This window comes from Amyelois transitella, chromosome 16 (assembly GCF_032362555.1).
Source record: "Amyelois transitella isolate CPQ chromosome 16, ilAmyTran1.1, whole genome shotgun sequence".
Lineage (NCBI taxonomy): Eukaryota > Metazoa > Arthropoda > Insecta > Lepidoptera > Pyralidae > Amyelois > Amyelois transitella.
The window spans coordinates 8,302,048-8,318,568 of NC_083519.1; the positions used below are offsets into that span (position 1 = coordinate 8,302,048).

At 34.6% G+C, this 16,521-nt stretch overlaps 1 protein-coding gene across 1 annotated transcript in view; it reads left to right on the forward strand.

Moving 5' to 3' along the window:
* Positions 1 to 16,521, forward strand: part of LOC106129765 (lachesin) — a 105,513-nt gene that overhangs the window by 10,610 nt on the left and 78,382 nt on the right. Inside the window, exon 2 of the mRNA XM_013328431.2 lies at positions 12,876 to 13,024. Coding sequence (XP_013183885.2) covers positions 12,952 to 13,024 — 73 coding nt within the window. The 5' untranslated portion in view covers positions 12,876 to 12,951. The remainder of the gene's footprint in view (positions 1 to 12,875; positions 13,025 to 16,521) is intronic.

The following is a 16,521-nucleotide window of genomic DNA, read 5'->3' on the forward strand; positions in this document are numbered from 1 at the left end:
GACATCTCTACGAATCAGTTCCAATGACGTACGATATAATTGTGGTAAAGCTACGATACGAATCAATTGTAATATGGCTACAACATGCCTAGAAATTAATTGCAACATTTTTACAACATGGTCCTACGAATCAATTTCGACGTGCAGTTTAAGTGCAAAGCTTTGTTGTATTACTAAACTTCACGATGCTCTGAACTCGCACCACTGGTAAGAAGATTTAACACTGAAAGATTCACCTCCGTTAGTTCAGAATTGGACCCAAAACCCCGATTCTAATACAAATATCAGCCACATATCATGTTCATTGCACCATATCTCGAACGACGCCATGGCCGTTCGAATTTCGAACGTTTAGACACGATGCGACGACAAAATTGGCTGTCCTGCTCGCGAAATAGATTGGCGCACTTACAACATTCACGTACATATCACGTAAACTCTATACGAACGCAATAAAGATGAGAATTGTTTGGGCAAACGATGCCTTTGAGTTTGCAGCCGTAACCGTATAATAGGTACACTGAAGTGTTTGAAATAGGTATGCAAGCTCTGTTTACGAAATCTGCTGTTCCGTAAAATGCATTGAGAATATATATACCTTAGTTGACAGCTTGAAAAAGTTATGCTTTGTTTTTTGTGTACAAGAGTAATATATGATAATGATGGAATTCTGCATTCAAAAAAGAGGTTGGTTTTTGATATGATAAAATAGGATCAAGCCTGTCTAGATTGGACAAAGACGTTGAAGGTGGCGAAACGACGAAGGTATAAAATATAATCATTTTTACGATCATTAATGATTTTATTATCAATAAAGCCATGCAGCTGGAGTCTCCTCTCAAGACTGTAAATTGTATGTATGGCTGTCAAATAAAGGTCAAAGATATAATGGAAGTTTATTTCGAAATAGTATTTTTGAGAATGGAGAAACTACTCTATCAGCGTGTAACTGAAACAACCTAGCAAATTTGATTCACACTTGTATATGGTTGCCTGTATGGGAATAATTTCTAAAAAAACATCCTAAGGACACAACTAGTGTTGTATATCAGTTGGTAATTATGATAACACAATAACACAAGCATCTCCAAAACAATTATATTTGTAACTTTATGTGCGGATTAGCCCAGGGCGGCATTTTATCAAGAGTCTATATAAAATCATACCTCTTCTGAAGAATAATGGACAAGCATTTCTCGTCTCAATCAATAAAATAACAAAAGTATCGTATTTTCCGATTCGCAACAATACCGGGAAAATATTTCCAACCGCCACGATATCATCGAGGAACAAAAACAAAACATTTAAAAGGTATATCTATTCAGTGCGGACCCAATTATTCTTAGATCTTTCATCCCACGAGCTATAAAAACCATCTGCCGCGACCGGGTAGCGACTTAATAATTGAACTGTCAACCTCGGGGATATCGCATAAACATTGACATTCTGAACTAAGGCTTTCTCACTGTACAAATAGAGAAAAAGTCCATTGTGACGATCGGTGTATTTTTGATGATGAAATATAAATGATTTATTTTTCAATTTGCCTTGGAATATCGCATGAGTGTTATGAAAATTTTGAACTAAGATATACTCGCTGTACTAAATGGAGAAAAATCTATTAGGTAGATTTTTCGAGATTGTTGCCTCTGTCTGCTCCGTAAGCAATGTATGTAGCTCTGTATGTGTTTTTCAGAAAACAAAAGTACCTATTATTCAAAGAAAATGTATTAAAAATTCGAAATGCGAAAAGCAATAACAAAATCTGAAATTATTGTAGCGAAAATTCCATATTCCACGTCACAACAAAACACACGCCACCATTGTCACTCGGAGTAGATTCAAAAAAGGAACATCGAATCGTTCGATTCACGAGCAATTCACGACGAAATCGAAGGAAAATATTCCGAATAACTTCGATGTTCATCATTTTTAGAGTTCAATGACCTGGTAAATCATTCAAGAATGCCAAATGAAAGGTAATTTTATTTCGTAACGTTCTGCTGAGCGTGACATGGAATGGACAGATATTTTTGAACGTTAAGCTTTTGTAATTTTGTATAGTATTGCTTTGTGTAATATGAATTGTTTTATTGTGAGGAATATAATCTCAAATAATAACAGTTTGTTTTATACTACTAGGACTAGATTTTTCTTGCTTCCTAGATTTAAGAAATGAACAACAGCTTAGGAAAGAAATAAGTCAAAGGTTAGACCATTGGGTAAAGCATTATTCATTAAGTATAGCCATTTTATAGCCACTGTTTGACGCCTTTTTTTCAATTAGGAAGTCGCTAGCAAGAGCTGGTCATACAAAGAGGTGAACAAATGAAAATTTACGTTTATTCTGCAAAAAAATACATATTGTGAATTAGGGTCCAATACATGATACCTATGTATACACGTAAAAGTTTTTTCCTTGATACTTAAATATTTCCGTCTTTTCATTTCTTTGTCAGTTTAGGAGTATGTAAAATAATGAAAGTCTTTCACTATATATTTCAAGAGGATATCAAGCTTACAAGAGCGTCGCATTTTTCATATGCACCAAACAGGCAAGCGCATATATCATGAAATAGCGGAGACAGCCAAGCTTAAGTGGTGCGATGTAAACGGTACAAAGAGTGAAATATTCATATCCGACGCCCTAAGATGAGAGAATGAGGAAGATGTGGCTAGCTATTGACTAACGATAGGGTCGCTATCATAGCTTACATAGCACGCGTCGACGATGTTTTTGTTACGCTACTATCAAATATCGCTGTCCCGTTTCACGTTATAATAAAAAGCGAAACAGCGATAGCATATCGCGCGGTAAAAACGCGTGCGTGTTCATTGGTGCAAAATTGACACAGTGTCGATTGTTGTTTAACCCTTAACAGTTTTATTCTAATTGCTTATTAAATTACATATTATGAACTATCTTTTACCTACTACTGCTTTTACGTTATGTACATTATACTAATCAATGATCTTACGGTGAGGGTAAAAATGTGAAACCTGCGCCCTGCAAATTGAAGCAAATGGATGTGTAGTAATTATGATCCAATACGGTTTTAGGTTCAACTGCAAAGGTTGCGCAGGTGACGGGAGCTGCTTTGGGTAAGAAACCAGACTCTCCCAATCCAAGATCCATGGTCAAAAGTGTAGCCAGCAGCTACTCACTAGTGGTGAGGATTTAACCGAGACTATAGCCTGAAGAAAGAAGAACTAGCTTTCACCCTGGAGTTTTGTAATGATGAACCTATTTAAAAATAAATAAACAACCAAATAGTCAATACACAGGTTTTTTTAAATAAATTTAAATATTTCCATAAGAAAAAAAAAATGTTTCTTATCAATTTTCTTAGTAGCGTATTTTGAGGTTGTCATAGCGTACTCCTATTTTCAGCTGCTGAATACGATTGCATATCGCATGCTGTCTTTTATCTCTAGATGCCCACTAATACTAGCGGGCTGTAATAACCTAGAGAGAGGAGTTAGACGCCAAGTTCTCAGTTTCCCATCGTCAGAACCAGTCGGCACCATTGCTTTCTACGGTAATTAGTTGTCACTATAGAGTTAAAGACATCAGAGGACGTTTCTGCTCGCGACTTCACTCGCGTGTACATTGTGGCCTTTGTGTTGTGTTAAAATATTTGTATGTTTTTGATATAATTAAAATCATGCTTCTTACTAAAACATCACACTTTATATATAAATTAAATGAAGTAAGATACAAACCTATAATACGGCATTTGTGTTATATGTACAACAAAAGTTTTTTTTTATATATATACATTATCACGTCTTACGAGGTAGACAAAGCCAAGAGTCTCGGAAAGACTGAAAGGCCACTTTCAGCTGTTTGGCTTAATTATATATTTTTTTATATAAGTACTTAAACCATTAACTCTAATCAACAGCTCATCAGTTCATGTACCATAGACTTGACTTGACATTTTATCTGGTATAAAAGGTCAGGTCAAGTTTATGACTGTCGCAACGTCCATGTTTTGATGAAGTAATGTCCGTTTATTATTAACTACCTTTTTTTAAAACAATATTCTATAACGGAATACCGAGGGTATGTGCCAAGCCTTAGGTAAATCCTTTTAAAGTAGAATTACGTAAATACAGTTCATTCTATTTCGGGCAACATAATTTTAAGGTTGAAGCGAAATTCATGTCTTTGATTATTACGTTTTGTTACGTTATACTTTTAAAAATGTGCCGGGAAATGAGTGGATATTTTCCCGCTGACCCCCGAAAGGACCATCAATTAAATTGTAAGACCCATTTAAGTCCATGTGACGTCGATGACATGACCGAATTTACTATAACCAGGAGAACCAAAGCAACGCCACAGAGTAAGAAAATTAAGCAGTGAGTCCTTGTATAACTACATAGTATAAAGCAAAGCCGCTTCCCGCGTCTGTCCATATGTCTGTACTATGTATGTATGTTTTTATTATTATATATTTAAAACTACAGAACGGATTTTCCAGTTATTTTAAATAGATAGAGTGATTTCAAAGGAAGGTTTATGTTCGTAAATGCTACCCGTGTGAAGCCGGGACGGGTGCTAGTATAAAACTTATGTTTATGTAACACTAAGTAAATACAAATCATACAGATTGAATTAGCCCCAAAGTAAATTTGAAAAGAGTGTTTCAATTGAAATTTAATTTCTATTAATTTTTCTATTGACCATACCTTTTTTGATTGATTTTGACGAAACTAAAGTTTTGACAATGCTCCTGATTATTTATAAAATAGTTGTAAAAGTCACATTCAAACCTGTTGAGGAGTTTCGAAGTTATAACATACCAAATAGACAGCCAGCCAAAATTCTGAAAATAGTTTTTTTTGCTTTCTGTCAATTTCTCCAAAATTCTTTTTTTTTTTGGTAAAATATTTAATATGTAGACTCGATTTTTACTGTCTTATTATATGTTTTGATTATATCGTCATCTTATATAGGCACAAACAGTATACGCGTTATCAGCGGTTCTTTCTTAAAATTCCTTAGTTCAAGTGTTAGATATGGACCATCCAAAATTAGCATAATTGAAAAACAAAGTAATTAAGATAACTAAATTCTTGCGAACTGTCTTGATTAGAATTGATCCTATGGGTCAACCCCTTCATTTCTCGAATAATAAATTCGCTTAGTCTGGAGTGAGACTACTTCATCGAGTACTATCAGAGGCACTTTATAATGATGAAGACGAATATAACGATGAATTTGTCAAATCTACGCTTATTTCGAAAGTCTTTGCTTCAGAAACCTCACCCCTACGCCAAGGAAGATAAATAAATAACTTGAAGATAATTCAAAATCATTATTTATTTAACCAGAGAATATAACAATATCTTTATTAGTTTCGAATTAAATTATTTTTTAATTTTCCCATGTATATTCTTATTTTTATGATTGTACAATGGGACACACAGAAAATAATAAAAACTACCTACTTCTTGGCGTGTCGACTCCACCAATAATCCAATTTTACCAATTCATTCATTCATCTATTCATGTTTTTTAATGTAAACAATGTGCATTCGTTCACGATTTAGATTTAAGAGATCTATATTTGTAAATTAACGTCCGATGAAAATGCTGCATTGTAGTTTGTTCCGCCTCTTCTTCTACACATGCGCTTTGGAAGCGATAGTAGTTATAATTAGATTTAAGACAAATCATACGCCACAATTTCATATAAAACCTTTGAAATATTAGATGTACGGTAGGAAGTACACCTTTCTCTGTATCCCTCTGTTTATTGCTTAATTGGACGACTATTATTCTTAGACTGTAACGGAAGGACCCCTCCAAAAGCCAATTACAGGCACGCGAGTCACCATTTGCGTTAATCCGCGTGATTAACCTTTTTGCAGGACTAATGGCCGGTTTTTACAAGCCGTGTCATATTCTAAATACTCGTAATATGAGGTTTTTTTTTTTTATAAACACTCAAGTTTCGAAAGTGTGGTAAGTTTAGCTTATTTATGACTTTCTTTATGCTGTATAGGCATGATGACTGAATAGAAAAAACATGTCAAATTGAAAAACTGCTCCTTGAAAAACGAGAAAACAAGAGTTGTATAATTTTAACCGGTATGTTCATCTTTTCCCTCATGACTTCTAAACTAATTTAAATATATTCAACTTTTTATTATAACGAATGAAATCACGTTTTTAAAGCTGATATTATTAAACTGAAATTGTTTTAATGATGTCAAAGAATAATAACAAATTAAAGATACCCGATATAGCTACGGTAAGTAGATAAATAATCAAAGACATGAATTTCGCTTCAACCTTAAAATTACGTAAATACAGTTCATTCTATTTCGGGCAACATAATTTTAAGGTTGAAGCGAAATTCATGTCTTTGATTATTTATCTACTTACCGTAGCTATATCGGGTATCTTTAATTTGTTATTATTCTTTGACATCATTAAAACAATTTCAGTTTAATAATATCAGCTTTAAAAACGTGATTTCATTCGTTATAATAAAAAGTTGAATATATTTAAATTAGTTTAGAAGTCATGAGGGAAAAGATGAACATACCGGTTAAAATTATACAACTCTTGTTTTCTCGTTTTTCAAGGAGCAGTTTTTCAATTTGACATGTTTTTTCTATTCAGTCATCATGCCTATACAGCATAAAGAAAGTCATAAATAAGCTAAACTTACCACACTTTCGAAACTTGAGTGTTTATAAAAAAAAAAAACCTCATATTACGAGTATTTAGAATATGACACGGCTTGTAAAAACCGGCCATTAGTCCTGCAAAAAGGTTAATCACGCGGATTAACGCAAATGGTGACTCGCGTGCCTGTAATTGGCTTTTGGAGGGGTCCTTCCGTTACAGTCTAAGAATAATAGTCGTCCAATTAAGCAATAAACAGAGGGATACAGAGAAAGGTGTACTTCCTACCGTACATCTAATATTTCAAAGGTTTTATATGAAATTGTGGCGTATGATTTGTCTTAAATCTAATTATAACTACTATCGCTTCCAAAGCGCATGTGTAGAAGAAGAGGCGGAACAAACTACAATGCAGCATTTTCATCGGACGTTAATTTACAAATATAGATCTCTTAAATCTAAATCGTGAACGAATGCACATTGTTTACATTAAAAAACATGAATAGATGAATGAATGAATTGGTAAAATTGGATTATTGGTGGAGTCGACACGCCAAGAAGTAGGTAGTTTTTATTATTTTCTGTGTGTCCCATTGTACAATCATAAAAATAAGAATATACATGGGAAAATTAAAAAATAATTTAATTCGAAACTAATAAAGATATTGTTATATTCTCTGGTTAAATAAATAATGATTTTGAATTATCTTCAAGTTATTTATTTATCTTCCTTGGCGTAGGGGTGAGGTTTCTGAAGCAAAGACTTTCGAAATAAGCGTAGATTTGACAAATTCATCGTTATATTCGTCTTCATCATTATAAAGTGCCTCTGATAGTACTCGATGAAGTAGTCTCACTCCAGACTAAGCGAATTTATTATTCGAGAAATGAAGGGGTTGACCCATAGGATCAATTCTAATCAAGACAGTTCGCAAGAATTTAGTTATCTTAATTACTTTGTTTTTCAATTATGCTAATTTTGGATGGTCCATATCTAACACTTGAACTAAGGAATTTTAAGAAAGAACCGCTGATAACGCGTATACTGTTTGTGCCTATATAAGATGAAGATATAATCAAAACATATAATAAGACAGTAAAAATCGAGTCTACATATTAAATATTTTACCAAAAAAAAAAAAGAATTTTGGAGAAATTTATAGAAAGCAAAAAAAACTATTTTCAGAATTTTGGCTGGCTGTCTATTTGGTATGTTATAACTTCGAAACTCCTCAACAGGTTTGAATGTGACTTTTACAACTATTTTATAAATAATCAGGAGCATTGTCAAAACTTTAGTTTCGTCAAAATCAATCAAAAAAGGTATGGTCAATAGAAAAATTAATAGAAATTAAATTTCAATTGAAACACTCTTTTCAAATTTACTTTGGGGCTAATTCAATCTGTATGATTTGTATTTACTTATTGTTACATAAACATAAGTTTTATACTAGCACCCGTCCCGGCTTCACACGGGTAGCATTTACGAACATAAACCTTCCTTTGAAATCACTCTATCTATTTAAAATAACTGGAAAATCCGTTCTGTAGTTTTAAATATATAATAATAAAAGCATTCATACATAGTACAGATATATGGACAGACGCGGGAAGCAGCTTTGCTTTATACTATGTAGTTATACAAGGACTCACTGCTTAATTTTCCTACTCTGTGGCGTTGCTTTGGTTCTCCTGGTTATAGTAAATTCGGTCATGTCATCGACGTCACATGGACTTAAATGGGTCTTACAATTTAATTGATGGTCCTTTCGGGGGTCAGCGGGAAAATATCCACTCATTTCCCGGCACATTTTTAAAAGTATAACGTAACGTTCACAAATTATGAAGGGTACATTAGGCTATTAAGTTCTTCTGGCGTAAGTATTTTTCTTAAAAAGGAAATGGGAATACTAACAACGCTTATAAACTTGAGATGATTATTTGAGGCGATGGGTTTAGGACGGGTGGGAACATGACACCAATCTCAATTCTATATTTAAGCCATACATCTGAACATTTGTTCGGTTCAGTTTATACTGTGAGGGATAAAGACGTAATTATATAAGTATATAATATGTATGCACATCAAAAACAGTTTAGAAGCAATGCAGTCTGAAAGCGGGCCCGCACCAAGTTGTAATACAAGAATCTCTTCGAACACGTCATATCAAATTGAAACGCGGGCCCGCGCGCCAACTGATCTGCTGCCGCGCCTCATTGTGAAGAGTTTCTTATGTTAAACAACTTGGTGCGGGCCCACTTTTAAACTCTTGCTGCTTTTGATATGCTTGTACCACGCGTATAATGTTTTTTTTTTTAGTAATATACTTAAGACAAGATTTGTGTCAATTAGAAAATCTGAGTGTACTGTGTGGCTCCCGGCACCAATACAAAAAAGAATAGGACCACTCCATCTCTTTCCCATGGATGTCGTAAAAGGCGACTAAGGGATAGGCTTACAAACTTGGGATTCTTTTTTAGGCGATGGGCTAGCTAGGGTAACTACAAAATCAGATTTCGTGAACTAATCGGCGACCGAACTCGGGACCTTCGGACCAGGTGATGCATACTACCACACTGCTTCACACAGGTCATCGGGAAGTAGAAATGCGATGGATTACAAAAATTACTTTAATATTCCAAGGAGGAACTGTCCAACTTTGCTATCAAATAGAAACGGAAATGAATGTCACTTTGGTAAATGAAAATTCTTTGACATTGTTATGAGAAAGTTTGGATTTTTGAATGAAAATACTCTAGCTTTACAAAGCTGCGTTGTCCTTAAAGCAGTGATCTTGTAACTTCATCCAAGATCTAGTGAATATGATTTTTTTTGTGTGAATATACGTAGGTATCCTACAAGAAGTCACTTCCACTTGTCTTTGTCTATAATTTACAGATTCTTTATTTATTTAAAAAAAAATAGGTAAAAAAAAGCCTGATAATAAAAATCTTCTGATAAAATCTAATGGATTTATTTTGTAGCATGGCAAATGTAAGAAACGTTAAAAGAAATTAGAAACTGGAATTCGAATTTTAAAAGAATCGAGTATTACACAAATGAAAAACAAAAATCTTTTTTCTTATTCGCAAGTGGCCAGTCCCTTTTATTAGCTTTTATTGCAGTCCGTAATTACCAGTTTTATTTTCCAAGAGGCACTTTAAGTACGCACCCAATTGGTTTCCTTTGCCTACTTAAAAATCTATCAGAATTGAAGTAGGTAGACTTGTGAGATTTAATTCAATTAAATGTGTTGACTATCAGAAGAATTTATTTATTTCCATTTGAGTTAAAAACAGTTACCTACCATGCATCAATTAACTAACTATTCACTTATTAAAAAAATGAATGGTAACGTTGTCTTTCGGTCACATCAAAGGTTTTATATTGGTTCAGATTCAAATAAGTGATTAAAAAGTAAATAGGGAGAAATAAATTTGTAGAAAATAACTCGAAATAAAAACACAAATTGTCATATAAACATTTAAAAAAAATTACAGTCCGCGACAACCGGAACGTAAAAAAAAACATTTTGAAGTACATATCCAACAACTAGCGTTTCCTTTCAAGATAAAACTGAACAGAAATAGGCTACCTTATCTACGCACCCTAAGCTTGCCCATTTGGGGAATGAACAGTCGAGGGCCAGGGTCGGGTTTGGTAACACTTCCATTGAAGGGTCACGGTTCAATTCCTTATATCGTTCTAGGAAATCAATGAATTTTGTAAGGTGAAAGTTTGTTAGATTCCTTCTAAGTTTGACATTTGTATGTATGTAATTTTTACTTCTACATTTTTAAAAATATATTTTTTTTTTCTTTTTTTTTTAATTAATGAAAATTGTTTTTGCTTGGGGAAGCCCGGATTTTATAGAATGTCCGTTGTTTTTTACAACGACGCGAAAGTCGGAGTACAGGTTTACAATAAAAATGCGTCTCAATTTGTCATTTAATTCAGAAACAACGCAATCTTTAATGCGTACAGAATGGAAGAAAGAAATTTATTAAAAAAATCCATTCTAATGAAAAAGTACGTCATGAAAATTTTCTTAGTTAAACAATTTCTTTGTTGTAATGAAATGGTAGTATTATTCATACCTTTTCATTTAACGGCTAAGCCTTTGAACGCTGTTTTAATTTGAGATCTTTGTAGGACTTAATTGAGTAATTTGTTAGAAACAGTTTTGTTTGAAAATTTTGGTTATGTAGTCTTTGACACTAAATAAAAAGAGTAATTGTATGTTTTTAGGGATTATTTGTGTTGGTAAGAATTTCTTATTCTTTGTACGCAGAAAATTACTTAAAAAAATCATTTTACCCTTGAATTTATTATCTTTTAAATCAAATTGTATATTAAATTTATAAGGTATCATACAAGGTCAGATCGAATTGGCAGTAGTACCAGGCCTTTCTAAAACTACAATGGAAAAAGTACCACATCATTAAATAACTTGATTTTTCATTTCAACTTTATGCAAGCCAGTATTATGTACCTTTCTCTAATATTATATGGCAATACGTACGTACAAATAAAACCTTTTTTTTTGACATCCCTACAATATTCGTTTCCAATTCAAATGTCACACGATATATTTTGCAAAATATTGTTTAATTATTAATATTTTTGCTAACACCAAAGTGCTCCCGGTATAAAATATTTATAGATAGACATTTTCCGTGTTCTACTTTTTTAATATAAATTGATATTTGTACAAATTGGGACGGACGAAGAGACAAACATAAGAATTATTTTTTTAATTACATGACAAATAAAACGTCATATAAATGATTCGTTTATTCACCAAATAAAGTAAAACCTAACTAGACTCAACAAAATTAAGCCATTGTCAGGAAATCCTCAATTTAGCCTTGTAGTGAGAACGAGCTTGTAGCAATCAATTTTATGGCCTATTTCTACACGGATAATGTCTAAATTTGAATGTGAACATGGTAATCTATTGGTTAACCACACGCAAACCTTCCGGGGCGGGGTGTCGCTTGAAGATTTATAAGTAAATGTTTAGTTTAAGCGCTGACTTAGCATTTAGCTACTTTCCGTGGCGTTACTCTAAGTTAGAAAAATACTAGCTTTTACCCGCGGCTTCGCCCGCGTGTACTAACCGCCATCTGCAATAAGCGACGAATTTAACGCCATCTACAAAAAAGCGACGAAATAAGTTACACTTACAAAAAGCAAAGTATTAAACGCCACCTACAAAAACGCAACGCAATTTGGTGCCACTTTCAAAAGAATATAAAAGAAGGTTTTTCGCAAATTCCACGACAACTTTAGTTTTTGTTGGGTTTTCTAAGTCCATCTCCAGACTCTTAATTATTATACAAACGTGATATTTCAAGAAGATAATCCGAGAAGAGGTAACAAACAAACAAAATATACTTACTTTCGCTTTTATAATATTAGTTGGGATATATACAAATACTTGTATGATTTCACTATGGTTTCGTGGCAAAGAAAAAACATAGCGTGTGCCAGTTCTTATTTTATTTAAAAGGGATAAATAGATTTGTAGGAAGTCAAAGATCCTCATGATTCGGCGACGGTAACCGGGAAGTTGGAAGAACCATATGAATGTTTGTATGTAAACATACATACATACATATGATCACGTCTTTATGACTGATAGGCTACGTTCAGCTGTTTGGCTAAATGATTGACATGAGATTCAAATAGTGACGGGTTGCTAGCCCATCGCCTAAAAGAAGAATCCCATGTTTATAAGCCTATATCTTAGTCGCCTTTTACGACATCCATGGGAACGAGATGGAGTGGTCCTATTCTTTTTTTTATTGGTGGCGGGAACCACATGGCACAAACAAACATATACGGCATAAATGTCTAAGATTGATCTAGTTAGCACTAAAGTTAGTTTTATGCTTATGTTCGTGAATTTTTTATCTCGCCGTGAAGATCAAACCTCTGACTTCTGACCCAGAGATAAGGTTTTCTTCAAATAAATACTATTTAAAATTAAATTAATTTATAGGCAGTTCATAACTAAGACGAGACGCGAGACTACATAAATACATTACAATATAGCCAAGCGATTTAATTTTAACTACTGCACGCAACGACGCGTGGCGCGGTGTCATGTCGGTGAGAACTAAAGAATAAAAATTAAAAAAAAAAGAATGTTTGTTTGTGGTTTTATAATTTACACAGATAAAATAAATAGTAGCTTATTAATTAGAAAAAAACATTCTTTTGTTCCAGATTTGGTCGCGAAAACAGATGTTCTAGTGTCGAAGGAAGCGTATAATGTGCAAGAGTTTGTGTGATAATTTCAAATATGGAAGTGTATAAAAAATTGTTTTGGATGATACTACAAACTTTTATTCTGCTGCCTACTATTGATATGAAAGGTAAGGGACAAATAACACAGATTTAGTTCGAAATTTGTGTAACGAGATACTAACTCAACTATACAATATTTCATAATAAATACTTATATGGATAAAATTCCAAGACCCAGGCCAATTAGAAAAAGATCGTTCCTGATCATGCCGGGGCAGGGATTCGAACCCGGGACCTCCGGTGTCAGAGTCAAGCGCAGTACCGCTGCGCCACAGAAGCCGTCAACATTAGTAAAACATACCTACTTATTCAAAAACTGCCTATCGCCTGTGTACACTTTATCTTATTAATTCACAAGTTGTAGCAATTATTGTTATTTTTCTTTGACTCTGAGAATAACCGAACTTGTAACACCATAATAAGCAATTGCCTGATCAGCGTCGCTCCCGTGAGAATTTCCATAAAAGAAAGTAGCTTATATCAAACATCGTGAGGAAACATGCATGTTCGGGCAGCTGAGTGTGCAACTATATGATCCAATTCAGGTAAGGTTCCCATGCAAAGCAGAAAAGGTCAGATGGGAGACGCTTCCTGTAAAAAAACTAACTCACCCAATCTAGGATCCATGGTTTATCCCGAACTCCTCTCCAGAGTGATGAGGATATTACTGATACTATAGCCAGGGGGAAGAAAGTAGCCTACATCAAGACAATACTCGTATATGTAGGTTTGCATGTTTAAATAGGTTCGAGTTTCAGAATAAAGCCGAAACTTGGCACGGCAGCGGACTTAATTGATTTGACAATTGAAAAAGAGTCCCAAAATTATTTAAAAGGTAAACGGAGTTGGCAGCTTTCAGTAAAGTTAAACGTTAAAATAAAAACTGTTGTGAAGATGCATTGTCCGAATACATAATTTACATGTATCGTATTTGGGGATAAGATATTATTATTGATCTAACTGAAATATATGGAACGGAACGTGTTCTACGTCCAATGCCAAGTTTTCTTTAAAAAGGGGATGATAGCAATTTCCAAAACAATATAAACAAGTTATTTACATGATAGAATACATGCTCTTAAGGTGAGGGAAAACATCGTGAGGTAATCTACACATACAGAACTGGATGTGTAACCAATACGGGTTAGGTTTACCTGCAAAGGTTGCGGAGGTCAGATGGAAGTCGCTTCGTGTAAAAATCTGACTCACTCAATCCAGGATCCATGGTCAAAGGCATACTCCGGGCTCCAGAGTGATGAGGATGCAATCAGGACTAAAGTCAGGAGGAAGAACAACATGTTAGATTACATGTAATTAAATACTTTATGTGACTTTTCATTTTAAATTTTTACCATCTATATATATAAAACTCTTCCGTTACTGAGTGACTGACTGACAGACAACGCACAGTCGAAACTACTGGTCGTAGACAGCTGAAATTTGGAATGTAGGTTCCTTGGGATATGTAGGGGAGCACTAAGAAAGGATTTTTGGAAATTCAACCCCCAAGGGGGGGAAAAGGGGTAAAAACGTTTCTATGAAAAATCTTATTCCTTGGGTTTATAAACTTAAAACTTGGCATGAACACGTACATAGGCAAGTAAATATGTTTGACATTATAAGTTTTTTCAAACTAACCTCCAATCGTGATTTAGGGGGTACGATTGGGTGACTGATTTATTAACGCACAGCCGAAACCGCTCGGTATAGGAGTCTGAGATTTTGAACAGAGGTTCCTTTAGTAACATAAGTGAGCACTAAGAAGGGATTTTTGAAATGTCAACCCCCAAGGGGGGGAAACGGGATAAACTGAGCCGGGGCTGCGGGAAAGTTCTAAACGAGATACCGTGGCCCCGGAACGCAAAGGGCAACTGAAGGAACGAGGTGGGTTTTAGTCAGTAAAAGTCTGACACTCCCTTCCGTTCCACCCAGAGCGGGAGAGGTCATTTGATGATTTCCCATCCTTAAAAAAAATGACTTTGTATGACAACTTTCAGTCGTCTCTTTAACATACATAATAACATACATAATTATGTACATACATGCATAACATTAATAACATCACGCCTTTAAATCCCTATTTTGTGTTAACACTACCCATACAAACAGCTACGAAATTTGTCCGCATCCATTTTCACCTAAATTCTTAACGTTAATGAGATTTACTTTTTATTATCAGGTCAACCTAATAGCCTCACATGTACGTATAACTTCGTAAGAATTTTCTTTCAACTCCTAACCGTTGAGGAGTTGTACCTTCCATCATCAGCTCATTCACATGGGATGATGACTATCAGACGCAAATACTTAAACAGATCTATGAAATTGTCAAAAACGTAATTGCCTGTAAATTTGAGGTTTGCCCTTGATTTCCCTGGAATACCATCATCAGATCCTGACTAGGTAACAACGGTACCAACTTGAAAGTATACTCTACCGAACAAAAAAAGAATCACGTAAATCGGTCCATAAATCTCGGCGTAATCGGTATGCATAAATAAAACACCCGAATTTTATTTTCTATTAACTATCACGAGTTGTCTCGATGCTCGATAGATGGCGTTGGCATCGAGATAGATCGCGCTATGGTTTCGTTACCGTCATTTAGCAAGGTAGCGTAAAATATTTTAATTTATCGTGTAATTTTAGCAGCGCCCCTAGCGGACATACGCGAAACTACATATTACACACTACAAATATTTTGATTTGAAATTATTATTCGTTTGATTCATTAACTTTTAACTTGACTTATTTAACTTATTTTACTCTCTATTTCAGTTAATTTTTGATTTGTTGATTAGATTTGATATTTTTGATAGTGATAGGTGTCGAAGTGCGAGAAGTCTTAAATATTGGTTAGTAAAAAATACGTATCAGTTGCGGAAAGCAGGATGGCACTAAATAGGATGGGATGGGACAGGATAGGACTGGACGGGGCAGGACGGGACACAACAGGTTGGGACGGGACGGAACAGAACGAGAAGAGACGGGACAAGACGGGAGAAGCCATATGAATTTAAACCAAATATAAACATAAAACAGCCCCGCACGATACGGGATAAAAAAATGGGTGGAATTTTATGGCGTATCCTTATAATATAAATACATTTGCGCGGGCGAAGCCGCGGGCAAAAGCTAGTAAAAAATAAATAAGGTAGCTGCCAAACAAATAAGGTTCATGATCCAAACAGGTGTGATATCACACTTAAGTAACGTTTTGTGAGAGATATTATTAGATTACTAGAGGCCGCCCGCGACTTCGTCCGCATGGAAACCCTATCAATCCCGCGGGAACTCTGGGATAAGTAGTCTATGTGTTATTCTGGGTCTTCAGCTACCTACATACCAAATTTCATGGTAATCGGTTCAGTAGTTTTTGCGTGAAAGAGTAACAAACATCCATACATCCATAAAAACTTTCGCCTTTATAATAGTAGTAGGATATTATTACTCAATTAATAAACACCAGTTGACATGATTGAAGAAAATGCTGCAGTGCCGTTTGCTGCCGCATCTTCTGTACTGACGCTTTGGAAGCGGCACTAAACTTAGTTTTAAGTAATTC